The following is a 25882-nucleotide window of genomic DNA, read 5'->3' as shown; positions in this document are numbered from 1 at the left end:
CCATCCGGATTCCGATACATTCCCTAGGTTGGACGAAGGCTCGGGTGGAATGGTCTCACCTTCGGCGCTGACCTCTCTTGTACTCGAAGTGGTGAATTCGGCAATGAAGTGAACTACGGTTTGACCCTTAATCGCCATCTTCGAACGAAATTGAACGTCGAACTCTCTAAGCTCGATGGCCCACTTGGTTAGCCGGCCTAAAACTTCGGGTCTCTGGAGGACTTGTTTGAGAGGGGAGTCGGTTAATACAATGACTGAATGGGCTTGAAAGTACGGACGTAACCTTCGATCTGAAACGACAAGACTAAGCACTAGCTTCTCCAAGCGCGGATATCCTGTCTTCTCCGGTACCATAACTTTGCTCACGTAGTATACGGGATGTTGCTTGCCTCCGACTTCTCTCATTAAGGCCGAACTGATGGCCAAGGCTGAGACTGCAAGGTACAGGAACAGAGGCTCACTTTCTTCGGGCTTCGACAGTAGGGGGGTGAGCCCAGATACTGCTTCAATTGCTAGAAGGCTTATTCGCATTCTGATGTTCATTCTGCCTTCTTATGACCCTTAAACTGTTGAAAGAAGGGGAGGCATTTATCTGTTGCTCTGGATATAAAACGCCTGAGTGCTGCGACTCGCCCTGTAAGACATTATATTTCTTTGACAGTCTGGGGTGGACTCATGTCAAGGAGTTCTTTGATTTTGTCAGGGTTTGCTTCAATGTCTCTCTAGCTGACCTGAAACCCGAGGAATTTTCCTGAGCCAACTCCGAAAGTGCACTTTGCGGGATTCAGCTTCATCTGGTATTCTCGGAGGACGGTGAACGTTTCTCTAAGATCTGTCAGGTGATCGGATGCCTTGATACTTTTCACCAACATGTCGTCGACGTATACTTCCATGGTATGTCCGATCTGCTTGACGATCTGATTCACTAGTCTTTGGTAAATGGCCCCAACATTCTTTAGGCCAAACAACAAGACTCAATAATAATAGAGCCCCTTATTCGTGACAAAGGTGGTCTTCTGCCTGTCAGGGGGATGCATTGCGATCTGGTTATACCAGGAGTATGCGTCCAAGAAAGAGAGTAGTTCGTGTCCCGCCATGCTGTCCACCAGCTGATTGATCCAAGACAATGGAAAACTATCTTTCCGATATGCCTTGTTTAGATCCGAGTAGTCTACACAGACCCACTATTTCCTGTTGGCCTTCTTGACGATGACCACATTCGCAATCCAATCGGGGTAGTATACCTTCTCTATGAAACTAGCATCGAGCAAGACAGAGACCTCGTCGGGAATGGCCTCGTACCGCTCGACATCGAATGATCTTCTCTTTTGCTTTACCGGTTTGTGTTCTGGGTCCACGTTCAGCCTATGGACCAAGACATTAGGAAAGATCCCCGGCATATCTACATGTGATCATGCAAAGACGTCCTTATACTATCATAAGAAGGTTAGCATTTCGGACCGCTGCTCAGGGTTTAGTGAAGTTCCGAGCTGAATAGTCCTGCTCGGATCTGCCTTGTTGAGCGATACTTTCTCCAGATCTTCCACTGACGATTCTTCCATGGGTCCTCTGGGGTCCAGCATGTTGATGGTAAGTGTTTGCTTGATCGACCCCTTCTTGATTGTTATAGCATAACATCTCCGAGCCTCGCGTTGATCGCCTCGGAGATATCCTATCCCACCCTTGGCAAGGAATTTCATCATCAAATGATAGGTGGAGACAAATGCTCTTATTGCATTGAGGGAAGGTCGGCCCAAAATGGCGTTATGCACCGATGGTATGTTAACAACTAAGAAGTCCACCATAAGAGTGACTTGGTGTTGCCCTTCTCCCGCAGTCACAGGGAGGGAAATGGCTCCTTCAGAGATTACTCTTTTTCCGGCAAAGCCGTACAGGGGGGTCTTCACAGGTCTGTGGTGGGACCTTGGTATCCCCATTCTTTCAAAGGCTTCGGAATAGATCACGTCAGTCGAGCTCTCGGTGTCGACCAGGATGAGGTATACCTTGTGGTTCGCTATGGTCATAATAATTACCAGGGCATCGTCATGCGGATGCTGGATTCTGCGTACATCTTCCGTAAAGGTCAGAGTGCATGGGTTGACTCGGAGTTCCTTTTTGGGCCACTCGGTCAAGTAGATGTAATGCTCCAGGTCGAATTTTCGAGAGTGGGCTTTCCGCGCCCTGTTAGAGTCCCCTCCACCAGACGAGCCCCCGAAGATGGTACAGATTTCGGCGGGCTTTTTGGTAGTATTATTCGACTGCTCCTGCTCTCGCTCTTCTTTCCGAGCGATTTTTCCTTCCTTGGTGTATTGGCGTAGATGTCCCTTCCGAATAAAGGCCTCGATCTCATCTTTGAGATCCACACAGTCGATCGTGTTATGGTCGTGATCTCGGTGAAAATGGCAGTACTTACGCTTGTCTCGATGATCTAGGTCGGCCCTCATACAAACGGGCCAATTTAGCAGCTTTTCTCCTCGGATGTCCAATAGAATCTGCTCGGTGGATGTGTTAAGAGGAGTGTAAGAGTGGAACTTTCCTTCCGGCCTTCTGCTCAAGCGACGATCGCGAGGAGCGTGGTCATCAGGCCCTTTGTTGGACAGTTGGGATTACTCGTTCCTAGGCCTCTTCCCTTTACTATTCGGCTCTGCCACTTGGACATTTTTGTGGGCATTGGAGAATTCTTCGGTGTTAGTGTATTTCTGAGCTCTGGTAACGAGTTCTGCAAACGTCTTTGGTAAGTTCTTTCCAATGGAGAAGGTGAATTTCCCTTCCTTTAGGCCACTGAACACAGCTGCAAGTGTCATCTTGTCGTCGTAATCTTTTATTAACAATGCTTCTTCATTAAAGCGAGCAATGTAATCTTTCAACGACTCTTTCGGCTCTTGTTTGATAGCAAGTAGGTGAGTGTTGGGCTTCCGACTTCTCTTACCACTTATGAATTGGGTAAGGAATAGTCGACTCATCTCTACGAAGGAACTAATGGAATTTGGCTCAAGCTGCAAGTACCAACTCTGAGTGGAGCCCGTGAGCGTGATCGAGAACCCTCGGCATATCATGACATTCGTCGCTGTCTGGATCTGCATCTATAAGCGATATGCTTCCACGTGCTCGTATGGGTCTCTGGACCTAGAGTATTGAATGACGGGAGGTATCCGGAACCTTTAAGGCATCACCTCGTTCATGATTTCCGAGGTGAAGGGAGGCTCTCGCTTGAACAGCGGCTGGAATTGACGTCAGCTATTGTTTCTTTTCTAGAGCTAAGAATTTGTCATTGAGCTCTGCGAACCGTTTCTCCCAAGGGTTCTTATTCTCTACTACAATTTCTTGGGCGTTTTCTATTTCTGGGGTCCTCCTTCCCCTCCTCCATTTTAGCTGATGACGGATATCCGTCGGTGGCAGGGCTGAAGTGACTGAAGCATTGGTTAGAGCTTGAGTGGCTGTGTTCCAAGCTGAGACTCGAATTTGGGTCGGACGAGGATTTTAACCCGAAACCGTCATCTGGGGGTGTTGAGGCGCCTCGGGCCTCATGCTTCTCGATGCAGAGTGCGCTTCCATGATAAGACCGATTGGTTCGGGAACAGGATTTTCCTGAGTCAGGCGCGGCTAAGGCTCCTGTTGTTGCTTCATCCAGTTTACTTCGTCACGCAGGGCCTGTATCTCGTTCTGCATAGCTAGATACTTACTCGACCGATTGCGAGAACGCTAGGAAGGCCCTGGGGCTGCTCCGGCAGGAAGTGGTGAGGAGGAGCGAGTCTACTCATTTGGCTCTGGTTCCACAACTACTACTTTCTTCTTTCCTCTGACCATTATGCTCGAGAATAGGAACCTGACCTTTTGTATCAGATTCCCACAGACGGCGCCAAAAAATGTTGAGGTCGAAATCTGGATCACCCTCCGCTCCGTGTGGCAAACCTTCGACAAACCCTGACCCTGCACAAAGGGTGAGCAAAGGAGACCCTGGCTAAGCTGGGGGACCCTCCGATGCCTAAGTTAGGTCAAGGGAATCTGGGTCTAAGTTGAGAGGTAGAGGGAGGTGCGAGATCTTACGTACCTGTAGCAATGGGGTACCCCGATATTTATACCTGTGGATTGGGCGGATCGTGTACATCAATCTCGGCATGATTTACTCAATCAGCGGGATACTAAAATCGTGGAGATATGTCCCGTAATCCGGAGATCGTGTGACACATTGAGCGTATCTTCGGGCAAGACAGTCGGTTATATTCTCTTAAGGCAATTTCCTAGTTTAGTTTGGCGCATGCTGCACCCACATTCTGCTGTAGCCTTGATTCAGGATATCCTTCTTCGGATGTGAGAGCCTCAGCTCGGATGTCCTTCTTATGATGAGGATGAGGACGAGCCTCAGCTCGGATATCCCTCTTCTGATGAGGATAACGATGAGGACGAGGACGAGCCTCGACTCGGGTGTCCCTCTTCTGATGAGGATGAGGACGGAGTCCTGGTTTAGGTCGTCGCTTCATCAGTTGAAGCTTATCAGGTCCAACCCAGGGTTCGGCTCAAACGCCGTTCTCTTTCGTTATTTAGGGTATTCTTGCATCTGATCAGACTAAGAAGATGCTGGTCCACGAAAATATAAGGGGCTCGGATCTTCCCATAACATCTCTTATTTTAATTATGATATTAGGGTCCAAGCCTTTAGCAGACAATCTCACCACGTCAGGCCGGGCATCATCAAACCGACTAGATATTACCCCCCGCCTATTGAGAGCTCAGAGAAGATTGGGCTCCAAGGGGTCACCATGATTTATGGCTTTATCTACACTGTCTATCCATTTTGGGATATCATTTTAGTATACGAGCCTAAAAATAAGGCAAATCCAAGACTCAGGTGGACTACACCATAGCAAGCAGAGGTGGTGATACTGTTAAAGCCTTATTAGTGATGTTTATTTGCCATCCAAACCTGTTCTAAAACTTTCATGGCCCCAAAAAAAAATTCAATGGTAAATGTTTAATCCCCACTGTGTGGTCCACTTGAAACTATTAATTGCTACAATTTTTTTCTTGTATCCTAAAATGATATTAAAAAAAATAAAAAAAAATGCATGGCAGGTGTTGATAAAGCCACGCATCACGGTTGGCCCCTTGGAGCCACAGCCCGTGAGGTAGTACCTAATCCGCGTCCGGGTCTCACCGAACCCAACTTGCCCATGTATCGTATTATAATAATACGAAGAAGATTGCGTACCGACTGGTGAGTAAATTCTCTAGAGCCAACCACGATGTATATGTCTTATTCATGCCGTCCATATTTTAGGGCATGAAATTAAAATTGGAAAATATTCAAAACTAAAGTGGACCACACCACAAGAAACAGTGTGGATTGAATGCTTACCGTTGAAAACTTCTTGGGCCTCACAGAAGTTTTGGATCAAGCTGATATTTGTATTTGCGTTAATCCATGCCTGTGTGGCCTTGTGAATTACAGATAAACATCATTGTAAGTCAAGGATGTCATTATCCCCGCTTTTTGTTTCATTTGGTGTGGTCCACTTGAGCTTTGGATGCGTTTACTTAGCCACGGTCAGGTTAAGTAGCCAGACTTGCTACTGAAGTAACGTCACTAAGTTTTATGGGCTCCACGGTCGTGTATATCTTGTATCCACACCTCCCATCCATTTGAAGAGTTCATTTTAGGGCAATATATAAAGATTGAGTAAAATAAAAAGCTCCGGTTGATCCCAACACAGAAAACAGTGAGGAAAGTGGCGCGCACCATTAAAAACTTTTAAAAGCCACAAAAGTTTTAGATGAAGCTGATATAAGTGTTTTCCCTTATTTCTTGTATTTTTTAACTTTCAAACAGGTTGGATTTCAAATAAATATTATAGTGGGCCTTAGGATAGTTTCAACGGTGGAAATCACTTTCCTCAATGTTTAATGTTTTCTGTGGTGGGTACACTACAGCTTTTTTATCAGCCTTATCCATTGGCTCGTACCCCTAAAATAATGTATAAAAATAGATGGACGGTGTGGATACAACACGCCCACGTAACCTGGTGACGTCACTTCAGACCTACTAGTCAACCTGTCAATATCTAATCCGCGTCAGCTTTTGCTGGAAATCCGCTTACCATGGATAAGATAGGCCCCCACAGAATTTACTATCCGCTTCCATAATAATGGCTGGAAGTTTGCTTACTCTCAGAGCCGTACACGTGTGCACACACGTGCATTAGATCTTAGCTTTTCATAGAGTTCAAAATAATGTTATGCCAGAAAATCAGATAACTCTTCATGTGTTCCAACATAAAAAGAAGTAAATCGACGGTTAAAACTTCATTTCCAGCCATTCATTTTGTTTTGACATGCGGTGGCCCATCTGAGGTATGAAATGGTCTGATTTTTATGCTAGAAGATCCAAGCGATTCAACTCACCTCACGGAAAGCTCAGATTTCACGCACGTGTTGCACAGTGATACACGGGCCCACGTGTGGACGTGTGGAGATCCAAAACGCTTTTAATATTTTAGAGATGGGCATCCTTTTAATAGTTTAGAGAAGAACTTTGATAATCTGGAGCGTGATGGATGATACGCAGGCATTTAGAAATGATATATAAATTGCATATATGGCATACGATTAATTCAAATCAAACCGTCCAAACTGTGGGTCAATATTTAGATGTATCATGAGCAAAAAGTTACAATTATAAGATTATCTGAAGGAACATTTAGTGGACGGTCATACATGAAAAAAACTCAATGGTCCTATTTCAACGAGAAGTGTCCAATAATCAGATTTTACGATTTCTCAACGAATCTAATACTGAGATTATGAATTTGATAATAGTCGGTTTAGTTTACGTATGCAACTTTTGAGTGCCTGCGTATCAAGCATTAGACGCCGCTGGAGTATCAATTAACTCCTTTTTCCTTCCTTTTTTTTTAATATTGTTTCGTTTGTCGTTGCGTCGCCGGGAATGCCTTTTCCGGTACGTGACGGATGATTTTCAGTAGTATGCGCGCGGGATTATTAGTCTAGAAAATGGGTACATGATTAGCTAATCCAGGCCACTGGATCGTCCTATCCCAGCACGGATGGAAGATGTTTGTAATCCAGGCCCTTGGGTGTTGATTTCCATCCCACCGTAGATAGACTAGATCCATGAATCTCCCACTTTGGAAGATCCAGAAGTCGAGCATGAGGCTTTTCAGTTCATGTGGACAGCTGCTGTATTTTGGTACGGTACTGGTTGGTGCTGTGGGCCACACCATTATGTACGTATTTCATCCATGCTGTCCATCTATTTTTTTCAGCTCATTCTAGGAAACCATTCCAAAAACGATCCAGATCTAAATCTCGGGTGGACCACACCACAGGCAAGAGTGGTGATTCAATGCCACCGCTAAAAATTTCTTAGGGTCCACCGTAATGTTTATCTGCCATTTGACACGTCGATTAGGTCGCATCATAGACATGGTTGAAGGGTAAAAAACAAACATCAGCTGGATCCAAAAATTTGAAGTTTTTTAATGGTGTACCAGTGTTTCCAATGGTGTAATTCACCTGAGATTTGAATCTGCCTTACTTTTGGGTCATGCTCTAGATGAGCTGAAAAAGTAGATGGACGGCATAGATAAAATACACTCATCATGGTGGGTCCCACAGCACTGACCAGTACTGAGTTTTCAGTAGTGGAGTGGTCACTATCGAATCCGAATTCACTGGGGACACCTCCATGTATGGCGTAGCCGGGCGCGGATTAGATACTGACAAGGTCAGTAGCCAAATCGCTACTGAAGTGATGTCAGCGTTCGGTGTAATTAGCAAACCTCTAAATTCTAATCCATCCACCAAAAAGCTAAGAAATTATCCAGGCAACTAAACAGTGGGTCCCACCTGATGATGAACTGCCCTGATCCCACACACGTGTGGCCGCGAGTAGGATTGTCGTGAAACCGCGCACTGATTCTGATTTCTTCCGCAAATGTGTCGACGTCAATGTTCGGTTTCTTCGTCACGAAGAAACTCTACTTAACATCGATAAAAGGCCTACTCTCTCCCGTAGCTCTTCAAACAAAGGCTCGCTTATCGAGAGAGAGATCGAGAGAGATAGAGAGAGGGATGACGGACGTTATAACGACGGTTAACGGCGATTGCCACGACTTGAAGTCGCTTCTGTCCGCCGAGGACAGGGACTTTCTTGTCCGGAACAACGGCGACCAGGTACGATTAATTCCCGATTATTTGCGCTTTCTCTCACTAACCGCGACTTTCTTCTGATTGTAGCTTGGACGAATGCGCGCGGGAGCGCCGATTGGAATCGTGCCCCTGCCGTAAGAGCACGTTAGCCGTTCAAGAGGTGGGCCTCATCTTAAATATGCGGCGTTGACTTAACGGCGATCCCGAGTATGATACTCTCCGTTCGATCAATTGTGTTGAGTATAAACCGTTGGCGCTTTTGACCTTTTCTGTTTTAGGCTGCCAATGGTTAGGATCCGATACGGGTGAGATCGCCTACCGGAGGTGGGGCCCACCTCATGAACGGTTCCGATCCTCTCATGCCGTGTCTCCGAAATTCGGTACTCCAACGTGGCACGGTACTTTCTCCGTTACGGGAAAGAGTTCCGATGAAAGTTTAATCGCGGCGTTGTGTTCTGTGCAGATTAGGTGCAGCCTCGGCTACACCCAAGATGGTGCGTCCCTTTCAGTGGGTCCCACCTTTATGTATTTATTTTATATCCACTCCGTCCATCCGTTTTTCCAGATCATTTTAGGATTTGATTCCAAAAATAAAATAGATCCAATACTTAGGTGGACCATAACATAGGATACAGTGTTGATTGAACGCCCTAGCGTTAAAAAGTTCCTATAGCCCACCGTAAATTTTATTTTCCATCTAACTTTTGATGATCTCACATAAACCATTATTAAGGTAGAAAACAAATATTAGATTGATCCAAAACTTTCGTGACCCTTTAATGGTCAATCCAAAATGTTTCCTTTGGTATGGTCCACCTGAGAATCAGATCATCTTAATTTTTGGGATTATAGGCTAAAATGATCATTAAAAACAGATGAACGGAATGGATATAGAATAAATATATCGAGATGACCCCACCATAAGGGCTGCACTTAATTTGCTCCGGTTGTGTTCGTCGCCTAAGACAAGGGAATTTCGGTTATTTGGAGGGATGATTTTATCTCGCGCCGGTGGCTCGCTCAACCTACTCGCGCCTTCTATTCTACCACATCGTGTGATGATCCAGACCATTCGTTTAGAATTCCCACGGTGACTTGGCTGTATGGTATATGGGATATTCGAGATGAACGGTCTGGATCATCACGTGGTGGGGCAAAAGGGCTAGCAGATTGAGCGAGCCTCCACAGGAGAATCTTGCTAAGCAAACAAACCTCGGGAGAACCAGCCTCATAGACTAGATTTCACGGACGCCGATTTCCTGGGAAGCTAGAAACCTAAGTGGGGCCCACAGTGATGTTCGTGAGAAATCCACCCCGTCCATCCGTTTTTTGAGATAATTTTAAGACATGGGGGAAAAAATGAGAAGGATCCAATGCTCAAGCGTTCCAAAAAAGTGAGGATTGAACCTCTACAGTTGAAATATTCGTGGGCCAAAGAAGTTCTGAACGAAGATAATATTTGTTTTCCCAGTTTATCTCAGTAGTAATGATGTTATGAACGGTGTGGATGGCATCTAAAAATCACTCTCGACCCAGGGAGGTTTCAACGGTAGAAATTTCCCTGCCCACATTTTCCTTTACTAAGCCTACTTGATTTGTGGATCCTTCTCAATTTTGATCTATAGTACTAAAATGATCTCAAAAATCGAATGGACCGTGTGGATTTTTCACAAACATCACTGTGGACCCCACTTAAATAAGCTTCTAAATTTCACTTCGACGGCCGAATAGAATCACAGATTTTATCGGGATGCGGTGAGAAGGACGCAATCGCAGGGCTCCCGCTTTTCTACGCCGGCATGCATCTGTTTTATCTTACACTCACTGCATTTAATACAAAAGCATTAACAAAGTTGACAATGACGTGGACCAATCACAATCACAATGCATTAAAATAAATCCAATTCACGTGTTTTATCCTAAGCCGGCTTTGGCGGGGCATGGATTCGGTATTACCCATCTAGAACACTTAGCTAGACATGGACGGTCTTGTTAGAGTTCTGTTGGGTCACCCATGATATATCCAAGCTTTTCATCCATTTTGAAAGATAATTTTAAGTCCATGATCCTAAGAAGGAGATAGATCGAATGATCGAGTAGACCACACTACTTGAATTAGTGGTGACAATGACCCAACGTCGAAACCTTCCTAAGGCCCGATGTTATTTTTATTTGTCATCCAACCTGAGGTCAGGTAGAGCTGGATGGATGAAGGAAAAAAATAAATTTCAGCTTCATCCAAAAATTATGTGTTCCCAAGAGGTATTGCGCAGTAGGCATTCAATTTTCGCTGATTCATGTGGTGTGGTCCATTCAATCCTTATATCTGCCTACTTTTTGAGCTCTATGTGCTAAAATGATTTATTTATTTATTTTTTATTATTATTTTTTAAATGTATAGACTGCTTGGATTTTTTATTTTTTAAAAAAAACAAATTTTATGGTGGGCTCCCCAAAATCCTGACAGGACTGTCCATTTCGGGCTAGTCACCGGTGGGTTCCCGGATCGACTGCGCGGTTTGGGTGGATCCCCTGGTAATGTATTTACCTTATATAGACATTGTCCATCCATTTTAAAAGCTGGACATGATTTTTTTTTTTTTAAATGAAGCGGATCTAAAACTTAAGTGGTCCATACCACATAAAACAGTCATGATTGAATCCCCACAATTAGAAACTTCATGGGGCCTCTTGGAATGCTTATTCACCATCCAACATATCGATTAGGTCATACAGGCATGGATGCGGAGACTATACAAATATCAGCTTGATATAAAACTTTTGAGGCCCATTAAAATCTATTCCCACTACTTCCTATATTATAGTCTGCCTTAAATTTTGAGCTGCTTCATTTTTTGGATCATGCCCTAAAATGAGTTTTCAAAAAACAGATGGACAAAGTGTATATAATTCAGAAACATCAAAGTGGGCCTATGGTCCGCGGCTGATCCACCAAGGTGCTTGGATCTTTGACCATGGGGCCCACAAAGATGTATGTGCATTACATCCACACTGTTCTTCTGTTTTAAAAGCTCATTTCGGGACATTATTCAAAAAATGAAGTGGATTTAAATATCAGGGGGACTATACCACAGGACATGGTGGTGAATTGAGCATTTAAATCTTTTTGTGGCCCACAAAAGTTTTTGGTATCAAGCTTTTTTTTGTGTGGTCCCTTCATCCAGGTCTTTTTGACCTTATCAACAGGTTAGGATGGCAAATAAACATTCTAGTGGACCCCAAAAAGTTTTTATTCATGGGTATTCAATCACCACAATTTTATGTGGTGTGATTTTGGATCTACTTCATTTTTGGGATATCTTTCAAAATTGATGGATGGCATGGATGTAAGGATCATATATCATGGTGGGCTCCATAGTCAAGGATCCACCCACCTTGTGATCCTTAAAAGAGTTTTATCCGGACACGGATTGGGTACTACCCTTTCCTGTACGAGCTCAGAACAGGCTAGGGCTCTGATTGTCCCACCATGATGTATAGGTTTAACGGCAGCACCCATTCATTTTTTTCATTTCATTTTAGGGTATAAGCTAAAAAATGAGGCAAATCCAAGGCTCAAGTGGACCACATGGTGAGGATCCACCATTAAAAACTTCTTAAGAGACATAAGTTTTCCATCAAGTTGATATTTGTGTTGATGCTGAGATTTGGTTGTCCCTGCTAGACCGTCGTGTACCTACAAATCTAAGTGACAATGGGGGCCTAGTTGTAGCCAGGGACCCTTTGATGCCTAAGTCAGAATAAGCACACTGGGTCTAGTAGAATTAGGGTAATAGTGCATACATTCTACCATAGGTAGAGACCTTATTTATAGCCTTGCGAGTATCTTCCGTATATGGTAACGAGTCTGCCCATGTAAGTGCGTATCACACAAGGGATTTTCCCTTAGTATATAGCGCTATTCTCGGCGTGATTCTCAGTGAAGATCTTGGGGAGGTAATCATTTCCATATATGAAGGAAATATCTCCCTATGGTCGGCATTCAAGGAAGTCATAGTCCATAGCTAATGTCAACCTTTAAGTCATATTGGCTGAGGTCCTGCAGACCGAGCTTAATTGTCGATCGCGGTCAGGGCCGAGCTTCAAAGTTAGGGCCTATAATTAAGGTCAAGTTGGTACTTATAGTCGTTCCTTGGTCGCAATAGTGAAATGTTAGATAAGCGACTGAGGCCATTACTTATGGTTGGTGCTTAAGTTGGTTGCAGAAGTTGTACTTGGTAGTTGAGGCCGAGCTCTTACGCGATCTCTCATCCGAGCTCTTTGCCTTGTTGTTTTCATCGGATTCTCATTATTTAGTCAGTCTAGTTTTACCCATAACAATTTGTGTTTTGTTTGTCTATCTGAACTTATTGATGGATTGGATGGTAAATAAGTATCACAATGAACCTTAGGAAGGTTTGAACGGTGGACCATCATTATCATTGTTGCTTCCTATGTTGTGATCTGCTTTAGCCCTTCGGAGCCTCAGCCTATTCTAAGCTCAGAAGAGGCTGCGCTAGTAACCAATCCACCTACCATTTATCCATGCATGAACCAAGAGGCAAATCTAAGGCTCAAGTGGGCTACACCACAATGGTGATAATGAGGCCACCGATTGAAACCTTCCAGGGGCCCACCATAATGTTTACTTGCCATCCAACTTCTTCATAAGGCCCACTATAATTTCATTTTTTTATCAACAATCAATTTATTTTGAATTTATTAGAAATTATTTCTATTTCCATCCCTTGTGGGTTCAAGGAATCTCTGTGACGAGTCCAGAGAGCTTTATGGATTCGGAGTAGTTATCCCCTGAGGAAGACGGTGATCAACCTCATCACGTCCCCTCCCTGCGTCACTTCTCCTCTTGTTTTGGTGTTTTAAGGTGGGAATCAATCGATCACTACCATGTTGTTAGTAAATTGCTAGTGTTCACTCACAAATCAATCAATAACATTTAGTTCTGTTTGGCGAAAACCCACAGCAAATTGCAATGTGAAAACATCTATAGTAGCAGTTGGCTAGTTGCCCTATGGGTGTTTAGCACAGGATAACTCTCCACTCATTTTGGTGTTGTAAGGTTGAAAAAATCAATTGATTGATACCATGTTGTTAGTATTTACTAACAAGTCATTTTAGTTCGGTTCTGTTTGGCAAACACCTGCAACAAATTGCAATGTGTAAGCATCTATAGTAGTAGTTTCCCTGTGGCTGTTTCTCACTAGATCATTCTCCTTTCATTTTGGTATTGTGAGGTGGGGAAAATCAATTGATTGACACCATGTTATTGTTAATCACAAGTCGTTTGAGTTCAGTTCTGTTTGGCAAACACCCACAACAAAAAATTGCAATGTGGAAGCATCTATAGTAGTAAGCTAGTTGCACTGTGGGTGTTTAGCACAGGATAACTCTCCGCTAATTTTGGTGTTCTAAGGTTGGAAAAATCAATTGATTGATACCATATTGTTAGTATTCACTAACAAGTCATTTGAGTTCGGTTCTGTTTGGCAAACACCTGCAACAAATTGCAATGTGGAAGCATCTATAGTAGTATTTTCCATGTGGGTGTTTCACACTAGATCATTCTTCTTTCATTTTGGTGTTGTGAGGTAGGGAAAATCAATTGATTGACACCATGTTATTTGTATTTACTAACAAGACGTTTGAGTTCAGTTCTGTTTGGCGAACACCCACAACAAATTGCAATATGGAAGTATCTATAGTAGTACTTGCATCATAGATGTTTCTCACTAGATCATTCTCTACTCATTATGGTGTTCTAAGCTTGATGTTCTAAGGTTGAAAATAGCATCCCATGTTGTTAGTTTTCACTAGCAAAACGAGTTCAGTTCTGTTTGGCTAACACCCATGACAAATTGCAATGTGGAAGCATCTATAGTAGTACTTGCACCATAGGTGTTTCTCACTAGATTATGATCCTCTCATTTTGGTGTTGTAAGGTTGAGAATCAGTCCATCTATACCATGTTGTTAGTTTTCACCCACAAAACATTTGAGTTCAGTTCTGTTTGGCTAACATCCACAACAAATTGCAATGTGAAAGCATCTATAGTAGTAATTGCACCATAGGTGTTTATCACTCGATCATTCTCCTCTTGTTTTGGTGTTGTAAGGTTAGGAATCAATCAATCAATACCATTTTGTTACTTGTCAGTATCCACTAACAAATCACTTCAGTTCAGTTCTGTCTGGGGAACACCCACAATGAATTGCAAATGTGGAACTCCCACTTCTACCATGCATAGCTCCTATTGATTTTGTGCAATTTCAGGTGAAAATTGCCAATTTAGATGGGAAGACTGTTGGCCTCTATTTCTCAGCCTCATGGTGTGGACCATGCCGGCGGTTCACCCCGACTTTTGCCGAGGTGTATGAGGAGCTTGCTGCAAAAGGTGATTTTGAAGCTGTCTTTGTCTCGAGGGACAGAGACGAGGAATCATTCAATGAGTACTTCTCCAAAATGCCATGGCCCGCCATCCCATTTTCTGATTCGGCCACCCGCGATCAACTGAAAGATTTGTTTAAGGTGAATGGGATCCCCCACCTTGCAATTCTCGATGGGAAGGGGAAGGTCCTGACCAAGAACGGCGTTTCGATCATCAGAGAGTATGAAGCGGACGGGTATCCCTTTACTGAGGAGAGGATCAAAGAGCTGAAAGAAGAAGAGGAGGCCAAGAAGAAAAATCAGACTTTGAGATCTATCCTGGTTTCCCACTCCCGCGACTTTTTGATTTCAAATGATGGAAACAAGGTATGTAGATTCCCTCTCTTTGTTGGAGATTTGCTAGCTAATCTGGTCAGCTTGTGGAGGGGTGTATGTGGAACACCCTTTGAAATTATCAAATGTCTCAGTAATTCAAATGATGGGGCCCACCTGTTCTGGAATTGGGGTCCATGTCTTTTTTGGGTGGGTCCCATCTTTTGCATTCCAGCCGGACTTCCACCCTACATGGGGCCCACCGTCTCTGGTTGGAGGTTGGAACCATTCATTTGGTAGCTCCTTTGGTGGATGGCCAAACAGTGAGAAAATCACATTATCTTGCAATGGAGTGCTCCCTGCAGCCCTGATTTCCCTTGCAATTGTAATGCACAGTTGCTATTGGATGGTTAGGATTGTCCAATATATTCAAGTGGGGCCCATGTGCTCCATAGGTCTGGCCCACCATAATGTTGGAAATCAAGTGGATAATCAGAAACCATACATTTGAATCTTATCAAACAGAACCTTGTTTCACATTAGGTCCCAGTCTCTGATCTTGAAGGAAAGTTGGTGGGCCTCTATTTCTCATTGAACTCTCACAAATCATGCCGTGAATTCACTTCCAATCTCGTGGAAATCTACGGAAAGCTGAAGGAGAGAGGAGAGAATTTTGAAGTCGTGATGATCTCTCTTGACGACGAAGAGCAATCCTTCAAAGAAGGCTTCCAGAGCATGCCATGGCTCGCGTTGCCCTTCAAGGATAAGAGCTGTGATAAGCTGATTCGGTACTTCGAGCTCCGGAAACTTCCTACATTGGTCATAATCGGGACGGACGGAAAGACACTCAATCCCAATGTCGTCGAGGTTGTCGAGGAGCATGGAATTCAGGCATTCCCATTTACAGCGGAGAAGATGGCGGAGTTTGCAGAGATAGAGAAGGCCAGGCTCGAATTACAGACGTTGGAATCAATTCTCGTGTCTGGAGATCGAGATTTTGTTATTGGGAAAGACGATGTCAAGGTAAGATTCAAAAGCTGATACTGTATTCTTACTCAGGCAGTTCGAGAGGTGGTGTTCATGGTGCATTTGCCAGCATTGCATATATATGCGATTTCCTGACTGTTCATCAGGTGGGGCACTCCAAAACACATGCCCTGGTCCCCTGATCACACTCACTTGGTCCTTTTGTTCATATGGTGTGTGGCCCACCACCCTCTGGATGAGCGAACCAGCCTGATTTTTTGACACAGGAATGGACGTGATGAGATTGATCACTGTCTTCTTCATGGGGATAATTACTCTGAATCCTCGGAACTTCTCTTGGACTACTCACATAGATTCTTTTTTGACACAGGAATGGACGTGATGAGATTGATCACTGTCTTCGTCATGGGGATAATTACTCTGAATCCTCGGAACTTCTCTTGGACTACTCACATAGATTCCTCGAATCCATGGGAAAAAATAGAAACTAGAAATGAATTCTAATAAATTCAAAAATAAGTTGATTAATGATAAAAACAAAATTACAACTCTTTAAATAGTAATATCAAACATAGGAATAAGTTTCAGAATCAAACTCCTGACTTGCTATAAATAGTAAACTAACTATCTTATAGAATTTCTATTAGACTTCATGGTTTTCGGCCAAAAATAGTAATTGTCCAATTTAGTCTAACCATGTTAGGCTCCAAAATTTTCTAGGCCCTTTTCATGTTGGACACAACTCCTAAAGCTCAAAGGATCAATATTTATGATGGAACTAAAACTTACTATAAATAGTAAATATGAAATTAAAAATGATTTTTGACCGTCAATATAATGGAATCTCGCAAATCTGGCATGGGCAACCCGGCATATGGATTGGTTGGCTAAAGTAGCTTCTTGTACCCAAAATCATATATGGTACGTCGAAAAACTCATTCCAGTTTACGAGATATGCCTGTTTTAGGGTTCTGACAGTCCTAATCACTTTCGCCTCCGATCGGGCCTTCTCTGGTTCATCTTGGACATAAAAGTGTCTACGACCCACACTCTACATCATTTTTGGGCTCGGGCACGTCACATTTGTACATGGACTGTAGAACTAGATGTCAGCTTCGGAGCTATGTAAAATGGTGAACCATATCACCATCTGATCGAGATTAGTGGGTCATAAGAAGTGGGCCCCACTTGTTCATGCTTCCCTTAAAATTCAAACTGAGTTGGAGTGGCAAGGTTCACTAACGATGAGTCTTTGCTATTGGTGTTTAATACCAGATGTTTGTAGCATGAACTAAGGAGAGAGCTTAAACCTTTGTATTGATTCATCACATTGTTTGATTGTGGCCCAGGTTCCGGTGGCCGACCTTGTTGGGAAACACATCCTCTTATACTTCTCGGCGCAGTGGTGCCCGCCTTGCCGCAGTTTCTTACCGAAGCTGATCAAGGCCTACCATGAGATCAAGGCCAAGGACGATGCCTTTGAAGTGATCTTCATCTCAAGTGATAAGGACCAAGCCTCCTTCGACAGATTCTTCTTGGAAATGCCATGGTTGGCGCTCTCCTTCGGTGATGAGAGGAAGAAGTCCTTGGACCGCACATTCAAGATAGACGGAATCCCATCACTCATTGCGATCGGGCCCACTGGCAAGACGATCACAAAGGAAGCCAGGGACCTTATTACAATCCACGGACCGGAGGCGTATCCGTTCACAGAGGAGCATCTCAAGGCGATGGAGGCCCGAATTGAGGAGATGGCGAAGGGGTGGCCGGAGAAGGTGTCCCACCCTCTCCATGTGGAGCATGAGCTTGCTCTAACTCGTCGTCGGGGGTACATGTGCGACGGTTGTGGGGAGGAGGGGTGGAAGTGGTCATACTACTGTAAAGATTGTGACTTTGATCTCCACCCCAAGTGCACCTTGGATGAAAACAAGAAGGAAGATGGTGATGATGGAGATGAAAAACCATCTAAGGATGGATGGGCATGTGATGGGGAGGTTTGCAAGAAAGCTTGAGGTGTTGTCTCTCTTCTGTTGAACTATGCTAGTATGGATGAGTGGATTGTATCTTCTTGTGCTGTGTGGTTTTCCAACTGCATTTTGCAGGAGCTTTCAATAAAATAATGTTTTGGTCATGTTTGGTATTTGGGTGTTTATTTTTTATGAGAAAATATAATAACAATAATAATAATGATATTTTCACCCCTTAAAATTGGTAGTTCTACCCATGTTTTTAAGACTTAGACAGGTTTGATGTGATTCGCCCGAGTTGACTCAGACTCAGTCAAACCCAGTCCGGTTCATTCCCACGAGTCACACCTAACTCAGGTGAGTCCCGACTTCGGACAGAACTAGTTTAACTGAGTCGCGAGTCTTTTAACCTTAGTTTCACTCAAAATCTATCAATGATAGAAAAGATACTTGCGGATGCCTCATGGTAGAGCTGGGCACAGGACGACTCAACTCAACAAACTTGGCTCGTTCGACTCGTTTAGACTCAACTCGATTTAAACCGAGTGGGTGAGTCGATCCAAACCGAGTTGACTTCATCCAAGTCGAGTTCAGGTAACCCAGTAACTTGACTTTACCCAAAATCCAACTCGATACTGACTCGACTCGATCCAAAACTCAACTTGTACATATATACATTTATATAAAAAAAAAAAAAAAAACCTCATATCCGACATCTCAGAGCTGAGATGCCGTGTAGCTGATGGAGTGACGCAGGGATGAACGTGATAAGGTTGATTACTATCTTCCTCGAGGATGACTACTCCAAATTCACGAAGCTTTTCTAGACTCCTCACAGAAACTTCTCAAGTTCACGAGAAAAAGAAGCAAAATAAAAATAAAAAATTCATAATTTGATTGATGAATGAAATAAATGAATTCACAACCCTTTAAATATGGATACTAAGCAATGGGAGAGATTTCAGAATCAAACTACAACTAAAATTCCTAGAATTCGCAACTTACTATAAAATGGTAAACTTACTATTTATAGACTGTCGTGATTTTCACTAGTGCGCAAGGTTTTCAACCAAAAATATTCTTATTTGGCTTCACCAAGATGTTCTCCTAATTATTTTAAGCACTTTTCACGTTGGGCGTAACTCCTAAAGCCCAACGGATGAAGAGTTATAATTAAACTAAAACTTACTATTTATAGTAAAAATGGAATTAAAATAGAGAAACCACCATCGATGTGATGATATTTCGCAAATCTGGATTGTGTAACCTGCCGTAGCGGGTTGGGTGGCTAAAGTAGCTCGTTCTACTCCAAATTCATATATTTTACGTTGGATTACTCATTCCAAATTGCGAGATACACTCAATTTAAGGTCCAACAGTCCGAATCACTTCTGTCGTTGATCGGGCCTTTTTTGATCCATCTTAGCCATGAAATTGTCCGCCACCCGCTTTACATCATAGAGGGACTACAATTCTGGCAAGTGCACCTAGGTTTTGAGTTGTGATTTCAGCTCGTGGATACCCGTTGCACCCGACCCAACTCAGTGCCGACTCAACCCAACTCGGTACTTTGATTGGGTCGAACTTGATTCAAATTAGTCGAGGCTAGATCCAAACTTGGATCGAGTCAGGCATGGTGGACTCGGTACCGGGTCGGGTCGAGTTCAAGTCAGGCCTATTTCAAAACCGGATTAAGTAGGGTCAACCCTAACTCGGTCTGACTCGACTCAATGCCCAACTCTACCACACGGTGTTGTGGTACAAATATTTGCAAGGTGATTGCCTATTTGGTGTGCCAGGTTGCACAGAACTTTTATTAAGTGATGTTGTGCAAAACTTTTATTAGGTGGGCCTCACATAATTATCAAATTAGATCATACTATTGAATTACCATAATGGTAGACCTAATTATGTTTGTGATTATTATAGATTAGTCCCTCATCCTATGACTTACAATCTTGCTGCCTTACTAACATGAAAAGAAAATTGTTTCTTTTGAAAGGTTTTTTAAAGTGCATAAGATACAAAAGATCCACAAAAATTACTTATGCACACACATACAAATGGCTTCCCAATCAGATATGAACATTTGATTTAGAGTTCTTTTTCATCCGTTCTCTATCATTAATACATAGATCGGTCTTTTAATTTCACAATTCAGTCAGACATGCCGTAGATGGGAGACTATAAAATCACATAAGTGGACAGTCCCAGCGATGTAATTTCGTGTTGGACATACCTCCAATTGGATGACCAATATATGCTTGTACCTTTGATCATCCACTGTAAGTCTCCCAGATGGACGGTCTGGATTGTTCGACCATATTTACATTTGGGAATCATATGTTGGACAAACCTTCGATGTGGACCTTCAAAGATGTTGTATTTCTGCGATTTACATTTCTTTGATTTCAAACCTCTTTTGTTTAGGCCACTGGCATAGAGGGTTAGGATCAAATCCTACCCAAGTGGGCCCCACTACTCAAATGCACAAGTGATTGCCATCTGTACGTAATCCCTACATTGAGTGCCTAAGAAAACAAACAATGTTCAGAACCTGATACTTTGAAATTCCATTCAAGGAGATGGAAGAAAGAGAATGCAAGCAACCGAAAGGAGCACACCAAAGAAATTCTAAGATTCATGGAAAAGTTAAAGCAGGGATTCTCTTTCCATGCTTTCCTTTTTCTCTCTTTATAACCGTTGGATTCTGTGTCCTATCTCGCATCGATCCCCTCTCTCCTTCCCTGTTTTTGATGGAGTTCGATCACGAGAACCGGGCCATTGTCTGTGACAATGGATCTGGGACCGTAAAGGTGAGTCCATTTTCATTATCCATTTGGTGTATATAGCCTTAATTCCAAATAATCACGCCGCATGCAATATCGAGACCGTTTGTTAAGTGGGCCACGACATTTAACTGCCTTGGCCCAAAAATTAAGCCGGTTTTCTTGTCAGGTGGATCCCACACGCCGCATAGAGCTAGGCATTGAGTCGAGTTGGACCGAGTTAGGGCTGATCCGACTTGACCTGATTTTGAAATAGATCTGACCCGAACTCGACCCAATTTGGTACCGAGTTGAGCATGCCTGAGCCGATCCAAGTCTGGGTCTAGCCTATACTAACCCAGACCAAGTCCAACCCAATCATAGTTACCAAGTGAGATTGAGTCAACACCGAGTCAGATTGGGTGCTGCGAGTATCCACAGGCTTAAATTACAGTTCAGAACATAGTTGCACTTACTGGAATTGGAGCATCTTCATCAGCTACACAACATCTTAGATCTAAAACCTCAGATCTGGATTTTACACACACACACACACACATACGTGTGTACCAGTCGGGTTTCGGATCAAGTAGAGCAAGTACGAGTCAGATTTTGAGTTAAGTCGAGTAGAGTTACTCGGTGACCCAAACTCGACTTGGTTTGAATTCAAATTGGACGAGGTCTACTTGATTCAAGTCAAGTCGGGTTGGGTCCTTAATCTTGCTCTGGTGGTAGACCTCAGGAGTTTCAACACCTGGTCAAGGGTTCAAGTACCCGTAGGTAGTGAAATCCCACTTCGGCGTGAGTGTGTGGTGGTGTGTGTGCGTGTGTTTTTTTTTTTTTTTTTAAAAAGTCCTAGTCGGGTCTAAATGAGCCAGACAAGTCAAGCCATCCCATGCCCAACTCTACACATGCATGAAAAATGGATTGTTTTACCTACATCTAACTTGCTTGATTTGCACGTGCCCATTTTCCACATGTGGTGATTAAATTAGTGCATTGATGGTCGAGCGGGGCCATCCAATGAACAGATTGACCCGATTTTAAGGCCGGGTTGCACATGGTATGACCGCTCGATGATGATCATCCTTTGGATTTTACACATGTGCGACGCTGGCACGTGTGTTGCGCATGTAGTCTTTCAATTTCCCTCCATGCTTGAATGTATCCTACTCAAGGTTTTAAGACTCGAACGAGTCGACTCCAGTGAGTTAACTCATACGAGTCGACTTGGGCTAGCCCATCCTGGTCTTGTTTAACCCGGGTCAGAACTAAAGGGGGTGACTCGGCCGAGTCACACTGACTCAGCCTAATCACTATTTGACTCGGGACTGACTCAGTCCGAGTCACTGAGTCTTAAAACCATGATTCTAACATACATTTTACTAAGTGTAGGCCGGGTTTGCTGGGGACGACTCGCCCTGTGTGATCTTCCCTAGTGTGGTGGGCCACCCACAGAAGAATCACGCCATGATCGGCACCGATCAGAAGGAAATGTACATCGGCGATGAAGCTCAGGCGAGGAGAGGTGTCCTCCGATTGAGTTATCCGGTCGATCGTAGTATAGTGAAGGACTGGGATGCCATGGAGCAGCTGTGGGGACACACATTTGAGAAGGAATTAACGGTCCAGATCGAAGATCATCCGGTCCTTTTAACGGAGGCCCCGTTAAATCCGAAGGTGAATCGCGAGAAGATGGTGGAGATCATGTTCGAGGCATTCGAGATCCCAGCCACTTATGTTGCGATCCAAGCCGTTCTTTCGTTGTATGCGAGTGGACGCACTACAGGTAAAGTGGGCCACATGTGACATTATAAGGACCCATCTTCAATTGGCCAACAGTAATGGACTGGGCAATCCTAGCCGTCCATTTGGACAATTGCCATGGCTATTTTTACCATCCATTTGCTGGTCAATGTTTGGACATCTGAGATTGTCTGATTGGTAAGAATTTTGGGCCATGGTCATGAGGAATGACAACACACGTTCATGGGGCCCACCTGTGATGTGTATGTGGAATCCAAACAGTTCATCTGATGGGCCATCTCATGTTCACCGTACATCCCAAGGTTCATCCGGATCTGAAACTGAGGTGAGGTGGGACACACCACAGGGAGCAATGTGCAATCACGCCTAAAACCTATATATTCACGTGGTGTGGCCCACCTGATTTTTGGTGTGTCCATTCATCATGGTGGGCCACCTGATGAATGGATTGGATAGAACATATACAGCACGGTAGACCCCACATTCCATCTGTACGTTTCTATAGTGGATGTCCCCCGTTATTCCTTTTGGTGTGGCCCACCTGAGTGATGGATGATGTTGGATTTTGGTTTCTAGACGTACACGGGGTGGGACACATAACAGACGGGTTGGATGGTACTCACACATTAAGGTAGGCCCCACACAGCTCATTCCTATAGAGTTTGACGTGTCATTTACAAGGGCCCATCTTCAATTGGCCCACTATAGTAAAATCACATGAATCGTGCAATCGTAGCCATCCACTTCATTGGATTTTCCCTGTGCATGTGGAAAATCGGTGAAGCTTTTTTGGCCATCCATTAGATGGTCAATGTTTGAACGGTGAAGATTGTCCGATTGGTGAGATTTTTGGACCATGGCCCATGCACGTAGAACATGCAAACTGTCTCCATGTTTTCCAATTATCAAAACTGATGCCACGTAGGCATTGTGTTGGACTCTGGAGAAGGTGTCACACATGTGGTCCCCATCTATGAGGGCTACACGCTGCCCCACGCCATCCAACGGTTGGATGTAGCCGGCAAGGACCTGACCGAGAGCCTGACCAAGATCCTCGCCGAAGATGGCCTCATGTTTGCCACATCAGCAGGGAGGGAGATCGTACGGGACATAAAGGAGAGGCTTGCCTACGTGGCGATCGACTACGAAAAGGAGTGGGCCACGTCGAGGGAGAGCTCGGTCCTCGACAGCTACTACGAGTTGCCCGATGGACAGATCGTAACCGTTGGTGCAGGGCGATTCAGGTCCCCAGAAATCCTGTTCGATCCAAACCGTATAGGCATTGAGTCTGGTGGGGTCCACGAAGCCGTTTTCAAGTCGATCAAACGGTGCGATGTGGACATCAGGAGTGAGATGTACGGGAACGTTGTACTAAGTGGTGGGACCACATTGCTACCCGGCTTGCCCGATCGGCTGGCTAAGGAGCTTAGCTCGATGGCTCCACCATCGATCAAGGTGAGATTGGTGGCCCCACCAGAGAGGAAGTATAGCGTGTGGATTGGAGGCTCGATCCTGGCTTCACTCAGCACTTTCCCACAGGTATCCTTGTGACTCGGACGAGTTGACTCGGAACAGTCCGAGTCGACTCTCAGTTTTTTAACTTTCTAGTTCCAAACCGAACGTCATATTAGGCGATGGACGCCAGTTTCCTGCAACAACTGTTGTAGAGAGACGGTGCAACTAAAAGCTCTGTGGGCCAACCATGATGTGTGATGTGAAATCCACTCCGTCCATCATTTGAGCCAGATTATTTTATATTATGAATCTGAAAATTAGGCCAATCCAATACTCACGTGGTCTACACTGCAAGGAATAGTGGGAATTGAAACGACAAACATTGAAGCCTTCCTGGGGCCCACCATGATTTTAATATGCAATCCAAGCCGTTCATAAAGTGAGTTCTACCAGTGTTAAGAGGAGAAAATAAAATCAGACTGATACAAAACTTGGGTGGGCCACAATGGTACACGTCCCCATCCCCACTGGACATGTGGTGGGCCACGTGAGTTTGGGATTGGCCTGATTTATGGGCTCACATCAGAACATGATCTGGCGCAATTGATGGACGCGGTGGGCCCATAGAGCCTTTTGATTGCATGGGCCCCACAAAGCCTCCCTAAGAAATGGACATGGGATTGCATCTGTCCAAAGGCCTGATAAGTGGGCCCGGCCTGATCATACCTATTAAGCGTTTGTGGGCCGTCCGACGTGGCAATGAGATGCATGTGAGAGAGATCCAAGCCGCTCATCAGGTGACCCACAATTTCTAGATTGCTTGGCCCGAAAATCAGGCCGGTCCGATCACTAGATGGGCCACACATAAAATGTATGGTTTAAGAAAATGACTGATGGTCCATATCCAATGAACACGTTCGGCCTACCTGATGAGTGTACTTCCTAATTTTCGGGCCACGGCATGCTCGTGGTGGGCCATATGCATATATGCCTCGTTGGCACAATCGCAGCCGATTCCTCCGTCCATCTCGCACGTGTACAGTAGGCGAAGCGTCACAAAGCAGCGACGATATGTGGAGCTCGAAGAACCGTGTTATGGTTAGAGCCATCTCTCCACAGGACACGTGGCATGGTGATGTGAAAATCAGGTCCGTCCAGGGGCCTAGCATGGATACCTTACGGCTTAAAAAAAGAACCTGTTACCAAACAGTTCTATCCATCTGATCGGTGGCCATTAAACTAGCGAAAAAGAAAACATTTAACGGTCAGATATGCAGTGGGATAAACTGGATGAAAAACATTTAACGGTCAGATGTGGATAGGATTGTCTTATGGGTTTTGTTTTTAAAAGTAAGCCATCCGTGCAGGTGCCCGTATGTGAGTGGGCCCGATCAATACCTCAACCTGCCACGTGTCAAAGATGGCTCTATCCGGCTCCACCGGATGATTTCCCAAAGATGAATGCTGAGTGCACTCGACCTGGTACGCTTGTTTGGTATGTGCCCATCCGACGTGGCAATGATGCACTGGTAAGAGGATCCAAGCCACCCATCAGGTGGACCACAATGTGTATCCTGGTCTAAAAATCAGTCTGGTCTGATCAGTAAAAAATGGGCCCCACATAAAATGTATAGTTTAAATAATTGACTGACGGTCCATATCCAATGTGGGCATTTGGCCTACCTGATGACTGGGCCTTCCTTATTTTCGGGCGACCGTATGCTCAAGTGGGCCATATGCCACGTTGACACATTTGCAGCCGTGTCCTCCGTCCATCTCGCATGATCTACTTTTTAAAAAAAATCTTGAGATGCGATTGGATCCGCACCGTTGGTGACTTTTCTTTTTTCCGTTTTTTTTCCTGCAGATGTGGATAGCCAAAGAGGATTACATGGAGTATGGTTCTTCTATTGTACACATGAAGTGCTTCTAAAAGAAAGCAATTCCATCATTTTATTTTTATTTTTTTTCAAAAATAAGTGTTAAAATACTATGTTGAGGGTGCGTTTGGATGCACTATTGAATTGGATTGCAATTATTTGTAATTGTACTTAA

General features: G+C 44.1%; 2 protein-coding genes across 3 annotated transcripts in view; both read left to right on the top strand.

The window, feature by feature from the left end:
- The window catches only part of LOC131226997 (uncharacterized), a 35238-nt gene extending 17237 nt beyond the window's left edge, over positions 1-18001 (top strand). The window contains exons 11-14 of the mRNA XM_058222685.1: positions 7990-8190; positions 14458-14937; positions 15427-15906; positions 17220-18001. Coding sequence (XP_058078668.1) covers positions 7990-8190; positions 14458-14937; positions 15427-15906; positions 17220-17882 — 1824 coding nt within the window. The 3' untranslated portion in view covers positions 17883-18001. The remainder of the gene's footprint in view (positions 1-7989; positions 8191-14457; positions 14938-15426; positions 15907-17219) is intronic.
- Positions 18002-19477: 1476 nt separating this feature from the next.
- Positions 19478-25882, top strand: LOC131228228 (actin-103-like). 2 transcript variants are annotated; one of them, XM_058224119.1, is made up of 4 exons: positions 19478-20653; positions 22001-22394; positions 23322-23911; positions 25695-25882. In XM_058224119.1, exons 1-4 carry the CDS (start codon positions 20423-20425, stop codon positions 25758-25760), a joined length of 1281 nt encoding a protein of 426 aa, XP_058080102.1. In that variant the 5' UTR covers positions 19478-20422; the 3' UTR covers positions 25761-25882. The 2 variants fall into 2 exon arrangements, with proteins under 2 accessions (XP_058080102.1, XP_058080101.1); XM_058224118.1 differs by having other exon boundaries at positions 19480-20653; positions 23298-23911.

The sequence above is a fragment of the Magnolia sinica genome, chromosome 15 (genome assembly GCF_029962835.1).
Source record: "Magnolia sinica isolate HGM2019 chromosome 15, MsV1, whole genome shotgun sequence".
Classification (NCBI taxonomy): domain Eukaryota; kingdom Viridiplantae; phylum Streptophyta; class Magnoliopsida; order Magnoliales; family Magnoliaceae; genus Magnolia; species Magnolia sinica.
Note: the sequence above shows the minus strand (reverse complement) of the source record. Positions and strands in the feature narration are given on the sequence as shown.